At 31.1% G+C, this 23,405-nt stretch overlaps 1 protein-coding gene and 2 pseudogenes across 2 annotated transcripts; 2 read left to right on the forward strand and 1 right to left on the reverse strand.

The window, feature by feature from the left end:
* Positions 1-896: 896 nt before the first annotated feature.
* LOC146953225 (heavy metal-associated isoprenylated plant protein 20-like) lies at positions 897-5,261 on the forward strand. Its single transcript, XM_085708468.1, has 3 exons — positions 897-1,778; positions 1,866-1,947; positions 4,783-5,261. The coding sequence occupies exons 1-3, from the start codon at positions 1,704-1,706 to the stop codon at positions 5,073-5,075; spliced, it is 450 nt and encodes a 149-aa protein (XP_085564594.1). The 5' UTR covers positions 897-1,703; the 3' UTR covers positions 5,076-5,261.
* A 1,584-nt stretch (positions 5,262-6,845) lies between these two features.
* On the forward strand, positions 6,846-10,628 carry LOC146953226 (transcription termination factor MTERF4, chloroplastic pseudogene; annotated as a pseudogene). Its single transcript, XR_015024991.1, has 3 exons — positions 6,846-6,983; positions 9,153-9,221; positions 9,347-10,628. The product of XR_015024991.1 is annotated as a transcription termination factor MTERF4, chloroplastic pseudogene (transcript).
* Positions 10,629-15,356: 4,728 nt separating this feature from the next.
* Positions 15,357-22,073, reverse strand: LOC146953227 (uncharacterized; annotated as a pseudogene).
* Positions 22,074-23,405: the final 1,332 nt, after the last annotated feature.

Consider the following 23,405-nt stretch of genomic DNA (forward strand, 5'->3'; position numbering starts at 1 on the left):
TAGTGCCTCCTCACTGTCAATTGTATAGAGTTAAAAAAAAGGAGTGATGGGGAAAATATGTGCGTCACTACATGAGAACAACACACCAAATAACAACAAGAAAAAGAGAGTAGAGAAGAGAGATTAACATACCAAGAATTTGTTCACCCAATCCAGCCCAAAAATGACCTACGTCTGGACAAGAGAGACCTCTCCACTTCACTAACAATAAGTTCTTTACAAAGATATACAAGAATTTGGTTTCAAGAAGCTCTACAGGAGTAATCATAACTATGATTTTTTCAAAACTCTTTATGTGACCAATAGACTCAATGGTTTTACTACTCAAGATGTTTTCCAATTGTTTATCAACTCTAAAATCTAACTCCAAAAGGAACCAACCCTTAGTCTTTGATTTCCTAAAGATCTCATCCATTTGTCTCTCAAGAGTCACCTAAGTTGCTCGCGCAGACTCAACCTCTCATGTGTTTCTTATATTTACCAAGCCATGAATCCCCCCCCCCCCCCCCCCCCCCCCTCCTCTTTTGGTTCTCCAAGATCCACATCTTGGCCCTTTGAATCTAAGTCAAACACCCTCAACCTTTAGGCTATGATTGGATGACAAAAGAAAGTATAAGGAAAGATAGTGTAAGGAAAGAATGGTAAAGGATTGAAAGTGAGTAGAAAGTGAATGGAAAGTGAGATGATTGTTTAGTTGTTTGGAATGAATGAAAGTGAAAGGAAAAAAAGATATAAATTTGACAAATGACATAAATACCCCACATTAAAATGAACTAATATATTTTAACTAAACAATATTTTTTCTCGACATAAACTAAAATTGAAAAAATTAACAAGAGAACAGAATAAAACAAATGAATATCTAAAATGTAATGGTAAGCATTTAACAACTAAAAAGGTTTAATATTAATATTATTATATTAATTCATTGGTCCATTGATAAAATAAAAATAAAAAAAATAGCACAACCCACCTTTCAAAGTAAGGCTATATGGGACCTTTCACTAAATAATAATCTTCCGTGCACTTTCTTTGCAGTTCTGAGTGGAAACAAATTTGACTGTGGACCCCACCAAATACAATCTTTCCTTCCTTCATCATAGGTGATCCAAACCAAAGAAGCCCAAGTTTCAAGAAACTTTCATTCCTCTTGCCTTTCTTTCCCTCTTCTGTCTGTTGTTCCAAACAGACCCTTAGTCTCTAAGTTCTCTTCTCTGGTTATATGAGATTCAACAACAAATGGGTCAAATAATGCATAATAGTATACAAATTCAGAGCAAATCGCGCCACAATTTACCCGAATCACGTCATGGTTTGAAGAAAGTACAAAAGACCGTTGTTGCCGGTAGACAAAATCGTGTCACAATTTTTTCAGGGAATTCAACACTCAATTTTAAGTCAAATTTCAACAAAAAGTAAAAATAGATTTTATAAATAAGACCCGAGGGAGTATCAAGACATACATAATCTGTGTTTCTGGGACATCATATACATAAGTAACCATTGTTTTATTTCAAACAAAATATTAGACACAATTTAGCACACAACTTTGTTGTCTATATGCCCCTTATATAAACGAAACACTTCCCTTTTAAACGTACAAGTTTTGTACCCCAAATTTTTTTTGCCCTTTTCCCCTTTCTCTCTGTCACACACACAAAGTTATTCTGTTCTGTTTCTTTGCTTGAAAAAGGAGAGAAAAAATGGGTGTTCTTGATAAACTATCTGATTATTTCTCTGACTATCCATCAACTGAAAAAAAACGCAAGCCAATGCAGGTTTCCATCAGTTCTTAGTCTTACTCTTACCTACCCAAATTTTGTTCATTCCTCTTTGTTAATATTATTTGTATATTTCTCTTGCAGACGGTTGAAATCAAGGTGAAAATGGACTGTGATGGCTGTGAAAGAAAAGTTAGGAATTCTGTTGCTTACAGTTACATGAAAGGTTTATATTTTTCTTTTTTCTTGCTCTATAATAAGTAGTAACATTACTATCATCTAATTATTCTAAGTTATATTTAAGAAAAACATTAAGGGTCCGTTTGATGGTCAGGATATGATAGAGATAGGATATGATATGAAATTGGATAAAGACAGGATATGATATAGAGAGGATAAATACTTATCATATCATGTGTTTGATACACACATGATAATAAACATTATAACATTTTTATTATAATTAAATGACAAAAATACCATTATAATCAATTTCCCTTAAATACAATTAAACTGATATTAATTATATATAATTTCCTTTATTAATCATCTTCTTTCTTGGTCAGCTACAATACTTCGTCCATTACCAACCATTTTTGTAAATTACAAGAGTAAATGGGAAAGCAACATTGCACACCTTATAACTACAACCAACAATTAATTAAAACTTCCACCTACATATGTTAGACAATTGATAAAAAATAAACTCAAAATTTTCTTCTTAATCGAACACCTATTTACATCTTAAAAGAATTTGTTTCAATTTTTTTTTTACGTTAACAAAAGAAAAATTATTTTCAATTTGACTTCAATGCAATATATATAACCAAAAAGGAGGGAAAATTGAGAATTAAGCATGCTCAGGAAAAAAGGATTGTACCGATGAATTGGGATTATATCCGTAACACATGGAAGAAATGGTGTTGAAGAGTTATGGAAGAAGAGGTAGAGAAACAGAGAGAAGAGACGATGGGGAGAGAGAGGGGAGTGGGGGTGAGGGCAAAATAAAGATTTTAGTTGTTACTTTTGATAGGATAATTCTAACTCAGCTTAAACTTAGGATATAAATTACAAAGAAGTGATAGGATAGGATAAATAAATGGAATAAATTATCATATCCTATCGGTGCATCAAACAAAAGATTACAACAGGATATGATATACTTATCATATCCTGACTCTCTATCCTGACCATCAAACGCACCCTAAAGACTTCAAACTTAGTGGTTTTTTCTTAACGTAAATGGAAAAAACTATATTATTTTCATCTTTTAATAAACTTTACTTTCATTTTATAGATGTTTTGTCTTACTTCAGTATTTACATTCTTTTTTTCTTTGAGAGTACTATTTAATCCAAAATTTTAAAACTCTTTGAACCTACCAATTACGATTGATATAGATGGTTGAACATTATGTTAACATTCGGTATGACTTGGATTCAAGTTTGAAACTTTGCAATTAATAGGTTATATGCAAAAAAAAAAAAAAAAAAAGTGAATCCACAACGAAATTGCTTGTTCTCTCTAGCCTTGCATGGTAATGTGTCCTGGTATAATTTTTTTTAGGGAAACGTTAATGAGTGCTTCCGGAGCATTTTTAAGAACTTTAAATAATAACTTTTTATGAAAATATGTGTTATCGATGCATTGAATATCAAAATATTTGACTTTTTATAAAATTATTTTCTCTTTTAGAATCTTTAAAGAGTGCCCCGAAAGCACTCGTTAACAAAAACTCATTTTTTTATTATAAAAAATATACTCTTTGCACCTCCTTAAATTTGCAGTTTTTGAAGATTGAGGCTTGATTCTTTCCTCATTATATATTGTCAAATGAGCTACTTCCATTGCATTTTTTTTTTTGACAATTACTTCCATTGCATTTAGTGTTTGCATTCTTGTACTACTAAAATGACATAATTTGCGAGAGGTGGAAAGTGGAAAACCACATTAATGCTTTTCATACTGCCAAATACACCTAACATTAGCATGGTACGAATATAATAATTTCATTGGACTTGGATGCCTAAAACAATTTTATAGGGTTACTGTAATTGTTGTACAAAATATAAGATGTCTCACAAGAATAGGTTGAGCAATAAATTTTTCAACTCTTTCTCTTGAATGCCAATCACTCAAGGACACAAAAAAAAACCATAATAAATGCAACAAAATACTAGGTCCTTTACTTACTTAGCTACGTGGAAAAAAGAAAAGGGTTCTTTTGTTCACATGCTTCATGTGAACGCTCGAATTCATACATGATTAATGCCAATGTTCTTTGCCATTAAAAGAAAGAAAAAAAAACTTTATTGTAAATAATGGTCCTAAAACAAAGTTTTTATTAGCTTATAACCTTAGAGATTTTTTCAATAAAAAAAAAAGTTAATTTTTCACCATTTATTAAAAACTCTTGCAAACTTAAGAAGCAATATGTTCTTTGCCATTAAAAGAAAGAAAAAAAAAACTTTATTGTAAATAATGGTCCTAAAACAAAGTTTTTATTAGCTTATAACCTTAGAGATTTTTTCAATAAAAAAAAAGTTAATTTTTCACCATTTATTAAAAACTCTTGCCAACTTAAGAAGCAATATAAAGAGAGAGCTAAGTAAAAATTGAGATATGAACGCTAATTTCAACTTTTCTGAGAAGTTATTTTTAAAAGGCTGTTATGACTTTCAAAACTCTTATAGTATTTTACTTTTATGAGAATTTGTGGAGAAACTTAGCGTTTGTTTGATTATGCGAATACAAAATTTAATTTTGATTGAAATTTTGTTAAACGTATATCAATTTACAATTAGATATATTTACGTAAAATTGAGCTTAATAATAAATTTAAACCGAAAAATTACATTTGAAATCAGAAACTTCAAATCTAGACTTCAAGTGAGAATCCATTTTTATTCAAGAGTAATTCTATCAAAAAATACTTTAAACATATTAATTAAAGTCAATTTTTTTTTGCTCAAAAAAAATATTAAAGTCAATTTTACGTGTATAAAGTTACTTTGAATATCATACAAATGGAATCTAATCCATATTTGGACAATACATGCAGGTGTGAAGCAAGTGGAGGTAAATAGAAAGCAAAGCAAAGTAACTGTTAGTGGTAATGTTGACCGAAATAGAGTGTTAAAGAAAATACAGAACACTGGAAAAAGAGCAGAGTTTTGGCCATATATTCCATACAACTTGGTGGCTTATCCTTATGTATCACAAGCATATGACAAGAAAGCACCAGCTGGTTATGTGAAAAACTCAATTCAAGCCCTATCTAGCCCTAATGCAATGGATGAGAAACTCACCAACATGTTTAGTGATGAAAACCCTAATGCATGTTCCATAATGTAACAATGCATATGGTGATTTAGTATTATGTTATGTCACATGGATTAATATTTGAGACTACTTCAATTACTAGATATTTAGCAAGTTTTGTAATTAAGGAGTGTGTAAAAGGAACCATGTTTTGATGTTGGGCTACAAGAATAAAATAGAGGATGTATAATCCTATTTAATTACCATTATTATACTTAATGTATATCTTGTACAATTTCATTCTTTTATGATTTCAATTAGTTTGAAAAGAGTTACTATATAGTTATCTAAGTGTGTGTTGGTTTTCTAAAATTTCACTAAACTTAGAACGAAACTTGATTACCTATATTGCATACTTTTTATCAAATGCTACTTATATCATAGCTAAGTAGCATCTTTAGATCTTTGCAATTGTAGGGATCAATATTTAGAAAAAAGAAATCTTTAGAGCTGTTTCTTTCTTTAAATCTATCGGTCCTTAGAATTGTAGCATCATGCTATATTTGTAGAGGATCCAAGTTTGAGATAAGCAGCACTTAATAGCATAGTTAATTAATTAAGTTTTAAATATGTGTTTAGTCCCTGTAAATAGGGCTCGTTTAAATTTTCCTCCTTGTAGTTACTAATCCTTCCAAAACTTCCCTGCAATTACTAATCATTTGAATTTTTGTCCTAATTACATCTGATTACTTATGTGTCACATAATTAGTGATGTGGTGATGACGTGTCACAATGTGACTGGGACAGGGCCTTTCTGACTCAGCATTTCCTACTCAAAATTACTATTTTACCCTTAGAGAATCCAGACATGTGAGAAAGGACCAAAATACCCCTGGTTCCTTTCTTTCTTCTTCCCTCTCTTCTTCATCCATTATCAAAGTGAAAACTGAAAAATAGACACATATTTAAGCCATTAATTAATATTTATTTTCAGTTTAGTGAATGAGATATGTTATTTGAATAAATCATTTTGAGAGTAACTTTTAAGACAATTAAAATTATACAAAGAAATTTAAATATTAACATGAAAGTTAAAACAATAGAGAGTAAAAATATAAGAAAAGTTATCTTAAAATTGTTACAAAATTATGGTAGATGTATTATATCTATGAGTGAATAATAGATTTAGAACAACTTGTGGAAACAATTTAGTACAAAAATAGAAAATGCATGGTTAAAAGTAATGTATTTATGCATGGTTAAAAGTACACGTATTATATCAACCGAGCAATACGCGTTTAAGTTATAGCTGGCTGTGTTTTTTTTTTGGCCGGGGTTCGAACCCACGACGTTGCATATTTTATGTATTATCCATACCAACTAAAATACGTTCACGAAGACTTATAGCCAGCAGTTTAAAATTGCTGAAAATGTTTACAAAATTTATTAATAAAAAATTTTGTTTTTTCTCTACAAAAAAAAAATAAACAATTTTCATAACCAATGAAATCTCAACCACCAACTTCGTTGATGATTTATTTCGACTGCAAAGCCATATTTTTGTAATTAATAAGATTTTAACTAGATACGTCACCCAAAGATTTAGGTCTATTTTCACTTGGATCAATATAATTTTTTTTAAGAGACAACATAATATTATATATGTTAAGCTAATTGATAAATCTAAAATGATATAGTTGTATGATTTTCATGAATCTACTATAAATATTGGTTGTGGGGATCGGTTGCCTACAAGGTCAAACCTCGTGGATCGCGGTATCATTACAGATGTTGACACGGGGTGTTTGGCAGGGTGTGGCCACGGGGAGACTTCTCAGCATTTATTCATCTCTTGTAACTTCTATGGCTCTATATGGTAGGCGGTGCAATTTTGGCTTGGTGTATCAGGACCGGACCCTCACAGCATCTCTGATCACTTCTATCAGTTTACTCATTCGGCAAATGGCTTACGTACAAGACGCTCCTTTTGTAGCTAGTTTGGTTACTTAGTGCTTGGACAATATGGAATGACTGTAAAGCACTATTCATTATGGTGGCTAAAAGCTAGTAACGCCAACTTTGTTTATGGTTTTAGCTCTTGGTGGTCAAGCCCTTTGTTATGTTTGGGCATTGGCTAAGCAAAATTTCAGACTTTGACATGTTGTAATTATTTGGGGTCTCCTTGTTACACCTTGTGCTTTGGACATTGTCCATCTCTGTTATATATACCATTTTTTATTGTTAAAAAAAAATCTGTATTAATTTTAATTTTAATTTTTCAATTTTTTATAAACTAAAATTTTTTATTTTATTTATTTAAAAATTGATTTTTATTTTTAAGAATTTTTTTGAAAATAAACGGTCATAAATCATAATGCTTTTTATTTTTACTAATAATATTTTCTAATTATTTATAATATCGTTTTAAGCCGGCCCTATTTTTTAGTGAGAGAAACTTAAACTTCTCTCTAAGTTTTCTTTCTCTTTCACTCATTGAGGAGGTGTGTTTAGGTCATTTTGTTGACCTAGAATCACCCCTCTGCATCTTTTCCTCCATTTATTTTGATCTAAATAAGTGACTTTCACATATATCAAGTTTTTCCTTTTTTGTTTTTTTGTGATTTTGTCGTCTGAGTCGGTGTTGTGTTGTTCCTCGTCTTGTGTGTTGTTTGATTTCGCGTTTTGTTGCGGTGTTCGTTTGTTTTATATTGAAATATCAGTTTCAGTCAATCACAGATATTATCATATTATTTGTAGGCATTTTGTCGTTGTATGCTATTAACTTATGTGTTGTGAGTTTGTTTGCTGATTCACCTTTTACGTTTTTAGCTATGTTGATCATGTTATTGTATCTGATGTATTCAATCAATTTGAATGAATGAATATCGTTTTGTAATCAATTTGAATGAATGAATATCGTTTTGTTTTTGTCAAAAGATAATAATATATTCTAATTTGAATTCTATTTTCCGGTCATTAAGAATTTAAATATATTTCCTCAAAAAAAAAGGAATTTAAATATATTTTTTTCTAGGTGAAATATACTTTGTATTAATCTGATCTAGATCATATAATTGTTCTATATTATATCTTGGACAAAATTCCTAAAAGTTCTATTTTTATTTTAAAAATCGACATAGAAATCATAAATTCAAATATTAATTACGTGAAAATATAGTTTCACTTTATAATCTCATTTGTCATCAAGGGTACCTTCGAGAAAGATTCCTTTCAAGACCAACTGGTCCTCATCACCTCCATCCAGCCCACATAACATATCATTATCAACAAGAGTAAAAGACAATATCAAAAGAACATTCTATTATCCTTTAAAAAATAATAATAAAAAAAAAAAAAGACAACATTCTATTAGATCCCTAATGGTGCATGGGCACTCGTATCTATAATAAAGTTTGAAGAAGGGGGCACCAATTATATAAATTCCCTTAATAAAAGAAAACTGATTCTTGTTATCCAACAATCAAGATAGATAGACGCAGTTGAAAACCTTGATTCAAATATTCGATTTCAGTATTGAATCCCCTTTTTTTAAAAGGGATTTTAATTAGATTGATAAGCTCACAATACTTTATTACTTCTAAGAATTGAATATATAGGTAAAAAAATAAGTTGAAGAAAAGAAATAAAATTTGTTGCTACCTTGAGTCAAGTGCACAACATTTTTTTAAACGGTAAAATTTATTAAAAACTAAAGGTGAGAAAAACATAAAAGAACGGTAGAATTGTGTTGGTTTTATAAAAAAAAAAAATTAAGTGTAAACAGTTCAGAGTTTGTCCAGAAGATGAGTTCTTAGGCAAAAGTTATGGTGCATAAGTCATAACTTATGCACCATGCATAAGTTAATCACAACCATCAGATAATTGGACACTTGTAATGATCCTATGGTTCTCACCTCACCCCACAATCTTCTCCTACCTCATACGACTCAACCTTGCTCGCGCGCCACCGTAACCTCCGTAACTCCGACGTCGTTTTCCGGTTGATTCACGGCGGGATTGCGCCGACTCCAAGGAAGCAGCTCGCCACCAAGGTAACCACCGTTCACCGCCGTAACTGATTTGTTTTCCGTTTTCTCGATGTTAGGGTTTCGTTTTCTTAGATTCGAATTTTTCAATTGATTTCATCGCTTTTTTCGTTCAGGCTGCTAGGAAATCTGCTCCTACTACTGGAGGAGTCAAAAAACCTCACCGTTACCGTCCTGGAACCGTCGCACTTTGGTAATTTCGTTTTCCCCTAATTTTTTAGGTTTTCAGAGTTTTGAATTTGAATTTTGGATTCATAATTTTGGGTTATCATTTTCGATTATCTCAAGGGTTTGGGAATTATCCCTGATGAATTGCAGGATTTGGAGCTTCCTGCAACCGTTGAAGTCATGAGGGAACGTGTTGAATTTATTCAGAAATTAGGTTTAACCATTGATGATATAAATCAGTATCCTTTGATTTTGGGTTGTAGTGTTAGAAAAAACATGATTCCTGTTTTAGGTTATTTAGAAAAAATTGGGATTTCTAGGTCTAAACTTGGTGAATTTATTAAGAATTATCCACAAGTTTTGCATGCTAGTGTTATTGTTGAGCTTGCTCCTGTTATTAAGTTTCTTAGGGGACTTGATGTAGAGAAAGATGATATTGGGTTTGTGTTGCAAAAATATCCTGAACTTTTAGGGTTTAAGCTTGAAGGTACTATGAGTACTTCAGTGGCTTATCTTGTTAGTATTGGTGTTAATCCTAGGGATATTGGTCCTATGGTTACACAGTATCCTTATTTTTTAGGGATGAGAGTTGGTACTATGATAAAGCCTCTTGTTGATTACTTGGTTATTTACTTGGTTATGATCTCGAAGAGACTGTGAAACCTAATGTTGATTGTTTGATTAGTTTTGGTTTGAGGAAGGAATGTTTGCCTTCGGTTATTGCTCAGTATCCACAGATTATTGGGTTGCCTCTTAAGGCTAAATTGTCTTCACAACAAAAAAATTTCAGTTTGAAGCTTAAGATTGATCCGGAAGGGTTTGCAAGGGTGGTAGAGAAGATGCCACAAGTGGTTAGTCTTCATCAAAACGTGATTATGAAACCGGTTGAGTTTTTACTTGGTAGGGCAATACCATCGCAGGATGTGGCTAGTATGGGGATCAAGTGTCCTCAATTGGTTGCGCTGCGAGTTGAGCTCATGAAGAACAGTTATTACTTCTTCAAAAGTGAGATGGGGAGACCTGTAAAAGAGCTTGTGGAGTTTCCAGAATACTTCACCTATAGTTTGGAATCTAGGATTAAACCTAGATACCAGAGGCTTAAGAGCAAGGGGATAAAGTGTTCATTGAATTGGATGCTCAATTGTAGTGACCAGAGATTTGAAGAGAGATTGCAGGGAAATTATATCGAAACCGAAAGTATAGGTCCTTCATTCTGTATTGGTGGGAAATTAGAGCTACCCGGGAATGATATAGTTTCAGATGAGGAAGAGGAGAGTGATGATGAAATGCTAAACAGAAGAACTGTTTCTCTTTAGCAGAACAATGTATTTTTTTATTTTTATTTTTATTTTGCTTGATGAAACAACTATAGAGTATAACTGTTCTCATGTTATCAAATGAAGGACAATGATTCATCTCCTTTTCCATTTTATATTATTATTACTGCATTTGACATCTTAAGTTTTCTATCTATTCATTATCCTCATGGCCACAACTATCTTTTAGGTGAAATGAGGCATGAAACCAATGATAGCATGTGGTACAGTACATGTTAGTTATCTTGCCCTTAACTTCCATGCATTTTGTGTCTGTTTGGATTTGGTGTCTTGGTCGTCTTGGCTTTCACAATTGAAATTGGATTAGTATCATCAAGAAAGAAAGGAAAAAAAAATTATATTCATTACAGTTTTCTTCACCTCTTAAGTGGTGATGTTTATGTGACTTTAAAGGTAGCAGTGAGTGAGACAGTTTAGTGCCTTGTTATATAATCTGTTTGGCAAGGCCTATTCATGATCATGATTCATATATCAGATATCGTAAATAGGGTATAAACTCATATCTTTAAAATATAGATATGTTTGGCCCAAAAAAGTTCTCATGATTTTATAGCGTTTTTTCATGGCAACCTCGTCCTTCTGTAATTCTCAGTGATTGATAAAGTTTATCATATACACATGCAATGTATGTGTCAAAGTGGGTGGCCTCTGTATGCAATACAGAAACTGAACTTTCGGATTTGTATGATATAAATGAAGATGATATCATTCACTTGCAAAAATTTACATATATTTCAATCTTGATGTGTAGGAAAAATTGGAACATGTCGTGCATTGTCATGTAACATTTCAGATGTCAAGGAGCCTAAAGGAGTCTGCTACCACTTCAATCTTGTTCTTTCAGATGTCAGATGAAAGTGAATGTTAAAACCATTTATCAATAATGATTTTCACTATTCTTTTAGGAGCACTTGTTATTGGAAATTATAACATTCACATTCTTTGTTGTTACGTATTCATGATTATAGGTTGTTACAAAACCATTAGACAATTAGTTTGGTTTCGCATAGAACACTATCAAAACCATTGAACCATACTTATGGTTTCAGTAATAGTTTTTATTTAAAACCATTTATCAATAATAATTTTCAATATTCTTTTATTTTATTTACCATTTGACAATTATTTAATAGGTTATAAGTGTGTACTATTAAGTGGTTACTTAATAATGATTTTAATGTTTATCACATTTTTTTATTACAAAACCATTAGACAATTATTTTGGTTTCACATTTAAAACTATCAAAATGTGTACTATTAAGTGGTTACTTTGAAAACTAATTTTAATAAAATTGAACATTCTTGGGCCAAAAATTAAATAAAATGAACGGTATACTATGATAGATACTATAAAAAGACACAACCAACTGATTATGTCACTTTTCATAGAAACTCGAGAGGTTTAACACGAAAAACAAACATAAAATAAAGCAAAAGTATGTTTTCTTTTTCTAGAAAATAAATTGTTTAAAACAAATTAATAATTTCATTTAAAACCATTAGGCAGTTATTTTGGTTTCACATAGAACACTATCAAAACCATTTAATCGTACTTATGGTTTCAGTATTCCATACCCCTAATTTTAGTAAAATTAAATTAAATTGAACATTATTGGGCCAAAAAGACACACCTAACTATGATTTTCAATAATGATTTTCACTATTCTTTTAGGAGAAAAGAATAGTGAAAATCATTATTCTGTTGAACATTATTGGGCCAAAAATTAAATAAGATGAATAATATTATATGATAGATACTATAAACAACTAGTATTATTGAGAATGTTGTGATGAATTGTGTTGTTTATGATCAACCCGGTTCGGATCTGGTGTTAGCATTACTCACGGAAACCATTTTCACTGCAAAATGGTTTTGGAGTACAACTCACGGAAACCATTTTCACTGCAAAATGGTTTTGGAGTACAACTCACGGAAACCATTTCCACGGCAAAATGGTTTTGAAACCAACTCACAGAAACCATAGCCATAGCAAAACCATTAGACAATTATTTTGGTTTCTCATAGAAGACTATCAAAACCATTAAACCATAATTATGGTTTCAGTAATAATTTCAGTGTATAACATCTTAATCATTATTCAAAACCATTACACAATTATCTTGGTTTCACATACATGATTATCAAAACCATTAAACCATAATTATGGTTTCAATAATAATTTCAGTGTATAACATGTTAAACAAAGTTCCAGTAAAGAAATTCATAATCCATACTCATTTCTCTCTCTAACTCATAAAAAGCTTATTCAAAACAGCTTATTTTGTGCAAAATAGCTGTTTTGCACAGATAAGCTGTTTTGTATAAATAAGTTGTTTTGAATAAGCTGTTTTGCACAAATAAGTTATTTTGTATAAATAAGTTGTTTCGAATAAGCTGTTTTGTATAAATAAGCTGTTTTGAATAAGCTGTTTTGCACAAATAAGCTGTTTTGTATAAATAAGTTGTTTCGAATAAGCTGTTTTGCATAAATAAACTGTTTTGAATAAGTTGTTTTGCATAAATATGTTGTTTTGCATAAATAAGTTGTTTTGAATAAGTTGTTTTTTAAAATGAAATCAGAATAAGCTGTTTTGTATAAATAAGTTGTTTTGAATAAGCTGTTTTGCACAAATAAGCTGTTTTGTATAAATACGTTGTTTTGAATAAGCTGTTTTGCACAAATAAGCTATTTTGTATAAATAAGTTGTTTCGAATAAGCTGTTTTGCATAAATAAGCTGTTTTGAATAAGTTGTTTTGCACAAATAAGCTGTTTTGTATAAATAAGTTGTTTTGAATAAGCTGTTTTGCACAAATAAGTTGTTTTGTATAAATAAGTTGTTTTGAATAAGCTGTTTTGCACAAATAAGCTGTTTTGTATAAATAAGTTTTTTTGAATAAGTTGTTTTGCACAAATAAGCTATTTTGTATAAATAAGTTGTTTCGAATAAGCTGTTTTGCATAAATAAGCTGTTTTGAATAAGTTGTTTTGCATAAATATGTTGTTTTGCATAAATAAGTTGTTTTGAATAAGTTGTTTTTTAAAATGAAATCGGAATAAGCTGTTTTGTATAAATAAGCTGTTTTGAATAAGCTGTTTTGCACAAATAAGCTGTTTTGTATAAATAAGTTGTTTTGAATAAGCTGTTTTGCACAAATAAGCTATTTTGTATAAATAAGTTGTTTCGAATAAGCTGTTTTGCATAAATAAGCTGTTTTGAATAAGTTGTTTTGCACAAATAAGTTGTTTTGTATAAATAAGTTGTTTTGAATAAGCTGTTTTGCACAAATAAGCTGTTTTGTATAAATAAGTTGTTTTGAATAAGCTGTTTTGCACAAATAAGCTGTTTTGTATAAATAAGTTGTTTCGAATAAGCTGTTTTGCATAAATAAGCTGTTTTGAATAAGTTGTTTTGCATAAATATGTTGTTTTGCATAAATAAGTTGTTTTGAATAAGTTGTTTTTTAAAATGAAATCAGAATAAGCTGTTTTGTATAAATAAGCTATTTTGAATAAGCTGTTTTGCACAAATAAGTTGTTTTGCATAAATAAGTTGTTTTGAATAAGCGGTTTTAAAAAAAGTGATCCTTATAAGTTGTTTCGAATAAGCTGTATTGCATAAATAAGCTATTTTGAATAAGTTGTTTTTTAAAATGAGATCGGAATAAGCTGTTTTGCATAAATAAGTTGTTTTGAATAAGCGGTTTTTAAAAAATCATTCTAATAAGTTGTTTTGCATAAATAAACTATTTCGAATAATTTGCATAAATAAATTGTTAAGAAAAAAATTATAATATGGGGCTTTATTAGGCCCACAAATAAATAAATTTTATAGTGGACTTACTTGAGGTGTAGAAAGCAATTATGTTGGGTGTAGAAAGCAATTATGCACGGTGCATAAGGATCTCCTTATGCACCATAACCACACCCGAGTTCTTATTAGGGTCTAAAACAGAGCCATGCAGCGAAGTTAATTTAAACACAGAGAGAAGAGAGAAAGAGACGACACAAGAATTATGTCAGTTCCTCCCATAAACCAAGAGTGGTTCAGTCCCCTTGCAACTTTCAACGGATTTTCACTATAATTACACGAGATTACAATTTACTCGAATACATAAGTAAGAGACTTCATTTGCCTAATCACACAAGAAAGAGAATAGCTTCTACAATCATAGGTTAACAAATAAATAAGATTGTGTTTCACACTTGATATACAATCTGAGGTGTAAGAAATTTAAGATCATATGACTTCTGATACTTAAGAAATTCTAAGATATAAAAGTTTATAATAATTTCTCTAAGTGTTTGTGCGCTATTTAATTTGACAGATTAAGCGCACTTGTAAAATGATAGAAGTTTTTTTTTATTATTCTTCAACTGCTCATTTCCTTATATAGGAGAAGTTATGAGAGTCATTGTTGAAGAGTGTCATTACATCAAATGAGTCCTTGAGATGCTTGATCGTAGACGTTGAGAAGTTGCCTTAAATGGATAATGTCGTTGAATAATTAATCAAAATTCTTTTACTTCTAATAGAATTATCTGTTACATTCTTGTTGTCCTTTAATTCCTTTGTTTGTTTCTGCACGTGGTGAGAAGAAGACAAACTTGACTACACTGACACAGATAATGACAATCCTTCAAAAGACGACAAACTTGTTAAAAGTCAAATATATGATTCTCTCTAAGAGGAACAATAATCATTTAGACATACTATCAATTACTTTTAAGAATAAAGACTAGTAAAGGTATCTTTGTCTTAACAATGTTAGTAATTAATTATTAACACTGGTATTTTTCACCTTAGTTTGGGTATGAAACATTTAAAATTTGTTACTACTACTACTACTGCTACTACTCCTACTACTACTGCTGCTACTACTCCTACTGCTGCTAATACTACTACTACTACTTACTACTACTACTACTACTACTACCACTACCACTACCACTACCACTAAGACTACCACTACCACTACCACGACCACAACGACTACTACTACTACGACCACTATCACTACCACTATCACTACCACTACCACTACCACTACTACCACCACTACGACGACCACTACTACTACCACTACCACTACGACTACGACTACTACCACTACTACCACCACTACGACGACCACTACTATTACTACGACTACTACTACTACTCCTACTCCTGCTGCTGCTGCTGCTACTGCTCCTGCTACTGCTACTGCTACTCCTACTGCTCCTGCTACTCTTACTGCTCCTGCTCCTGCTGCTGCTCCTGCTACTGCTACTCCTACTGCTACACTACTACCACCACTACTACGACCACCACCACCACCACCACTACTACTACCACTACTACTACCACCACCACCACCACTACCACCACCACTACTACTACCACTACTACTACTACCAGAAGTTCTTTATTTTGTTCTTATAGTGCAGATATGTAAAGATTAACAGGGAATTTCACAATGTTTTCTTTAAAAAACTGGAAAATAACTTACAAGCGGAAGCAAAAGCGTGTCTCTTCCAAACAACAAGAGCCCCTTATAAAGGGAAAAAAGGTTCACTATTTGAACCGGTAAAAGGTGACCTAAACAAACGGTGGCCAGTTACAAAACAACATTATTGCAGAAGCCGGGTGCTCATTGGGCCCCATCGACACTTTTACAATAAACACAAAAATACAAACAACTTTAACAAAGTTGACAAAAGAAAAAGCAAAAGCTAAAGCTAAAGCTCATTACGACTAAAGCCAAAGCTGAAAGGACCATTTGTCCACCAAAAGATTCGTCTGAATTATTGCCAGCTTGCAAAATAATAATTATGGATTTTGCGTTCCTTTCTTGGCTATTATCTCAATCATTGAGTCCCAAATATCTTCCACCGTTGGGTCTGGTTGTGATTCACCAGCAAGAATCTCTTCATCTTCATCTTGATCTTTAGAACCTTTTGAAGATACAAACATACTATCTTCTGGGAAAGAACAGAAAAATTGGTCTTTCATAAAATCAAGAACTCTGACCTTAATTTGATCATTAGTCTCTTGAGGGTATTTCCTCTGAAAATAAGTCTTAACATCATTCATAGAAAACCTTTGAGTGTTCGAAGATTTAACACTCTTGGCTTTTTCTGAAGAAATAGAAGCACTGATTTTTTCAGATATAATTTTTATATCATCTGAACTCATATTAGTCCAAAATTTATAAAATAAATTTCTTTGTAAAATAGGAACATTAAACCTATCTTTAGAAATGGTAATATTCCATCTCCAAATCCAAGGAATTTGAAATTTACAAAAGAAAAGACAAGGACATTGCCCTGTGATAAGTTTACTAGATGCAACCTTTTCAATTAAAGGGCTAGTATTGCACCAAGAAGTATACAAATTTTGTATTTCAGAAGGTAGAATTTCTAAAGATGGACCAAATTTTTGCCACCACGAGAAAAACCAATTTGGAATGGGCTTTTCAACGATATCGGGATTAACTGAAATGAACCAAGAATGCTTGTTCTTAGGGTTTTGATAATAAAATGCTTGAGTAAAAGCATTAATATAATCCCAATAATTAAAATTGATAGAATTATTTTGGCTATCTATAATAGCTTTTTCATGGTTTGGGCTGATACCCCAATCTTTAGGTAACAAAATCTTATTAATATGACATTTTGAAAAACTTATAAAGTCTTTAGTATTACCATTATCGTGATTATGAGTAATGGTAACTGATCCAGATCCGATCAGAAGCATCTCAAGATGTGGTCTGGATTTTCCAGCCATACCAGGGTATCCTCTGGTGTCTAAGTATCTATCTTTAACAGACCAACCATCACTATTATTTAGTGAAAGATCTTCATCATCAATATACATGATGGCTTCCACAATTGGGTTTTCGGAATACTCTTGAGAAGATTCTTCCTGGGTTGCTTGTTTGTAAGATATTATCTTACCTTTTTCGGAAGAAGAGGAAGATGCTTCTTCTTTCTCTTTTTTCACATTTGAAAAATTAGGTCTTCCTTTGTTGTAATGGACAACTGACCAGTCCCCAATTATACGAACATTGCTAGCAGCTTGACCATGGGGCAACATATTATTGCTCCCTTGGTAACCACGACCATATTGGCCACGACCTCCTCTTCCCCTATAAGGGGTCGTCATAGCCCTGTAAAAATTCGCGAGTTAAGAAATCAGCAAGAGAATTATTTTCTCCTTTAATATATTGAATATCAAAATCAAAGGCAGATAATTGAGCTTGCCAGTTAGCAAAGATTTGTTTTGCCACAAGATTTTTAACATCCTTTTCTATAATAGGTTTTGCAGAACTACAATCAATTCTAAGCAAAAACTTTTGATTAAGTAAATCACTCTGAAATTTAGAGATACATTTTATTATAGAAGGCATTTCTTTCTTAACCGTAGAATACTTAGATTGAGTAGGATTCCATTTTCCTGAAGTAAATCTAACTAAAACTTCTTTATTAGAATTAGGGATAACTTGTTTAAGAATCCCCCCATAACCTAAATTGGAAGCATCTGTTTCAACAATTTTAAAATAATTAGGATTAGCTAGAGAAAGACAGGGTAAACACTTGACTTTACTCTTAATCCTTTGAACAGCTTGAGTATGTTCATCTGTCCAGGGTTTAGGTTTAGATTTTAACCTATTATACAGAATAGTTGTATCTTTGGATAAATATTCATAGTAGTCTTACACATAATTAAGACTACCTAAAAATCTTTGTAATTAAGTTTTATCCAGAATAATATCTGGAAACTTAGAAGCAAATTCAACACTTCTATCAATAGGAATAATAGTTCCTTTATCAATGGTATGACCCAGAAATCTAATTTTAGTTTGGAATAATTTCATTTTGGGCGCAGAGATAACAAGCCCACTTCTTTTAATCACTTCTTTAAAGATTTTTAAATGTTTAACATGTTGATCTATAGTTTTCGAAAAGACTAAAACATCATCAATGTAAACAATAATAAAGTCTGAGTATTTCTCAAAAATGTCATTCATAATTTTTTGAAATTCTGATGGTGCATTTTTTAAACCAAAAGCCATCACCAGCCATTCAAACTGTCCAAACGGAACAGTAAAAGCAGTTTTATATCTATCAGATTCCTTGATTTGGATCTGCCAATAACCAGATTTCATATCAAATTTAGAAAAGATAGTTGCATTAGCTAATCTATCTAACAAATCTTTTTTATTAGGAATAGGATACCTAATCCATTTTAAAACCTTATTAAGGGGTTTATAATTAATAACCAATCTAGGAACACCACGTTCCTTCTCTGCTGCGTTATTAACATAAAAAGTAGTACAACTCCAAGGAGATTTAGATTTTCTAATTAATCCCTTATCAAGGAGAGATTGAATCTCTTTTCTACACAAATCTTGATAATCATCATTCATTTGTGCCGGCCTAGCCTTAGTAGGAATTTGACTTTCATTGAAGTCATCAACATAAGGTAAAGAAACAGTATGTTTCTTTCTATCCCAGAAAGCATTAGGGAGATCATTACAAACTTCATTTTTAAATTGAAATTCTAAAGACTTAATCTGTCTTTGTATCTCAACTTTCTTAAGTTGATCATCAATATTGAGAAGATTAATTTCTTCTTTCAGAAAACAAATTTGTTTTTCTTTTTTGTTAAGGATATCCTTAACTTCATTAATCATCCTAGTATGAGGATCAGTGATAAATTCAAAAATAATTTCTTGATTATTGATGTTGGTAGTAATACCCTTTTGATCAATATTAATAATAGGCATAATATTATGCAAAAAAGGAGTCCCTAATATTATCCTATAAGTAAGGTTTTTAACCAAAATAAAATTAGTAGGTAAACAAATATTTTGATTACAAATGTAAGTATTAGAAAGTTTGTAATTAACTTGAAGTTTATCTCCTCCTGCTTGGGTAAGAGATTGAGTGGTTTTTGAAAAATATTTTGTAGGAATAATTCCTTCCTGTATGCAGTTAAGATCTGCACCACTATCGACCAGGGCTATTTCATTTTTAAGAATATATTCTTTGTTAATAACAAGGGTTATTTTAACAAACCATTTTTGTGAAGTAACTCTTTGTATAGTGGTAAGAAAAGAGTTGTCAGAACTAGAAGGTCTAGATTCTTCTATCTTTAGATCATTATCAATAATTTCTTCAATTTTCGGTATTTCTAATTTAGAAATTCTTTGAGATAATATATTATTATCTCTTTTTATCTGGGCTATTTCACCTTTTAAGAGATTAATTTCTCTTCTAAGATCGTTAGTAGAAACAGGAGTTTCTTTAACATTGGTTTCACTAAACCTGGCTAAAACCTCACTTATTCTGTAAGGTGTTTCTATAATTTGAGGACCTTTATCTTTATTAGAACCATCTTTAATAAGAAATTCTAACATTTTCCTTTTTAAATTAATGTCTGAAATATTATCAATGGCTTTTAAAGCTTCATCATGTTCTGCAGTTAGAACATTGAGACCATTCATTTCGACTATTTGCTTCCAATAGTCTATCTCATCACTACATTGACAATCTTTATTGTCATCAGAAGAATTAGAATCGTCATTAGACGTAGAATCTTCTATTAATTCTATATCATCATGATTATTTTCTGATTCATTATCAGAATATTTAAACAAAACTTTCTCTAATTGAGAACGAAGATTTTCATCTTCAATATCATTAAGCTGTTTCTTAGTCCAGCATTGGTTGGCATAATGACCAGCTTTACCACATTTATGGCAATTGATATTTTTGGAAAACTGATCTGCCTTCCTTTTGTTTTTAGAACTAGGAAAATTTTCCCTAGATTTACTTTTAGAGAAATTTTCTCTATGTTTCTTCTTATTAGAAGATTTATGGTGTTTTTTTCTCTTAATATGAGTAGTTTCATTAGAAGAACTAATTTTCTTCTTTTTCTGTCTATCAATAGCAGGTTTACCAAGATCGAAAGCAAATTGCTCACAAAATTCACCCAATTGGTGTTTTTCAGTTAATTTTTGCTTTTTCAATTGGTTTTTTAGTTTTATGTCATTACATAAAGCTAAACCTTCTTGAATACAAGTATTAGTAATTTGACCATACGTCAGATTTGGGTAATTAATATTTATACCATCATTTTTATTTCTCAAAGTTTGCCTAATTCTTTCGGCAAAAAGATGGGGTAAACCATCAACAAATTTTGCTTTCCAATGACTATCATTAGGACTTTCTATCATAAAAAGTCTGGATAAAAAGGCATCTTTATACCATCTAAAATGCGTCAGCGAAGGACACCTCAAATTTTGTAAAAGAGTACCAATACGCTCTCCAACAGGCATTCTAGTACCTACAAAATTATTTAATATAGAAAGGCACAAAGTATAAACTGCGTCTTCTTCATTAGTAGCAGTACTAGTACCCGTAGATTCATTTTTAATAATTTTTTTATGAGAAAGAATTTCTTCTCTTTGAGCATCATTGAGGTAAAAATCCCACCAACCTCTAAGTTGGCCCACAAAACCAACAGTTATAAAAATAGCGATATTTTTATCAGGGTTTCCCTGTTGCTTGCAAATAGTTGAGTACATCAACATTTTTTGAGTCATAGTGACAATTTGTCTATCATTTAGACCGTCTATATTCCATTCATAAATGGATCTTCCCGAATAAGAGTTTTGAACAAAATCTTCATTTTCTTCAAAAAGTAAATCTTGAGGTGAAGGTCTATCGTAATAAATTTTTTCTACCCCTCTTTTACTGTAAACAGTGTTAATATTAACATCAGCCTTATCATCAAGACTATAGTTTGCAAACATAGTAGTGAGTTGATCAATATTATCCTCTTGCGCAAAATTATTATTAGATTATTTAGAATCGTCATCAGAATCATTATCTTTAGAAATAACATTAAGATTTAATTTCTTAAGTTTTTCATGTAAAGTATTCATAAATTCATTAGAATTGTCATCAATTTTAAATCCTTCAATTTTTGCAGGAGGTTGAATAATAGGAGAATCACCAATTTGGTCACAAAATCCTTTTGAAGGTGTAGGAATATCCTTTTTGTCAAAATTATCAATAATAATTTTTTGATTATCAATATGTTTTTCAACCAAAAATTTTAAAAAAGCAATGTCTTTATCAAGAGATATCAATTGATCCCCTATGCGAGTCAAATAAGCATTAGAAAAATTTTGAGCTTTTATAATCGAGTTTAACTCTTGCAAAGTGACTTGGGTATTACCCATTTTTTGTCCAACAACAGTGTGCGAATACGCAACAGCTTCGACATCCTGTCCTAACATGAAACTTTTCTCAGGAGGAAAAGGAGTATTAATAGGATCTTTCTCTCCAGTAATATACCAAGGTCTAGATTTTAAAGTCAAAACTTCATTTTCAGTTTGATTAACAAAATAGGTTATAAACCACTCAACAAATCTAATATAATTCTGAGTTTGATTGAGATGATCATAATAGTCATCCTTAATTTTTTCTCTTTCCCAACTGGGGAATTTTCTGAAAAACCAATTTCTAAAATCAGGATATTTGTCCATCATAAATTCATCATTGATGAATTTTCTCCAAATACTGTTTGGTGTAAGATCCATAAAACAAATTAAAAATTTGATTCCGTAGGAGATGTCTTACGTTCATTTTGACTATTATTAGTCTGATAAACTCCATAAGGAATTTTATTTTCACTTATAAATATGTGATCAACAGTTTCAGAATCATCTTTTATTTTAGATGATGAAGCTTCTGAAAAAGAAGCCCTAGACATATTGCTAGGCACAGAATGAAATCTATTAGAAGAATATCTTGAAGATATACTTCTAGGTAGAGTACAAATTCTTTGAGGAGTAAATCTTATTTCAACATCCTCATCTGTGGTCTGAACAATTTGTTCAACTTGATTATTTAAAACTGGTTCGGGTTCAACAACCTGAGGTAAGTTCCAATTTTCAGGAAAATCCAATTCTTCCCATTTTATTAATCTATTAGTTGCAATTTTGGACGTTAATAAATTAGTTTGAACCAGCGCAGTGGTTCCCGGAAAACTTATTTGTTTAGCCTTAGGATTTAAAGTGTTTAAAACTTTAAAATATATCCTATAACACACAGTCATAATTTGACTACCAGCTTGGAAATCATAACCATTCGTATGAATATTCATTTGTAAAGCTTTGAACAAATTTGCATCAGAAAGCGATAAGCTTAAGTTTGGTGATATGTCAAAATAAACAGGACCATGGCATAAGCTGGTTTCAATAACAGCAGCTAAGGATTGTTTAAAATTATTACATCTACCATCTCTAACATAAGCCATAAGACTGGTATTTAATCCAAGCAGAGTTAAAGGTTTAATAGCAATTTGTATTAACCCAACATGCATATATTTATAATCTTTAAAGGATTCTAAATCCTTTTTACATAGCAAAAATATATTTTGAGAATCTTTTGAGATTCTAACATTTTGTTCAATGGTCTTAACAGCCATTCTAGATTTGAATTCGAATATCCCAAAATTATAAATTTTGTTTGTAGGAACAGATGGTATAACCCATTTGTTTAATTTTTCCAAATTATTTGGGAATTCGGCCAATTCTTGATTGGTGGTAAGATCATTTTGATCTGGTTCTTCCATAATAAACAAAGGGCGAACAGTGTTATGACATAGCTAAATAACAAAGTAAAACAAAGTAACAAAACTTTCTCATGATCATAATACCAGATAGTTTAGACTTAAAAAACTTTTATAAAAGTCTCTAGACCTATCAACCCGTAGGGATAGAAGAGCAAAGCTCTCAACGAGACATCGAACGTAGTAATCTGACAAAAAATTCGAGTTAAAAACAGACATAACATATCTCTAACTCCCTTCCCGG

The sequence above is a fragment of the Medicago sativa genome, chromosome 1, assembly GCF_051527215.1.
Source record: "Medicago sativa cultivar Bolivia chromosome 1, Bolivia_mono, whole genome shotgun sequence".
In the NCBI taxonomy this organism is placed as follows: Eukaryota; Viridiplantae; Streptophyta; class Magnoliopsida; order Fabales; family Fabaceae; genus Medicago; species Medicago sativa.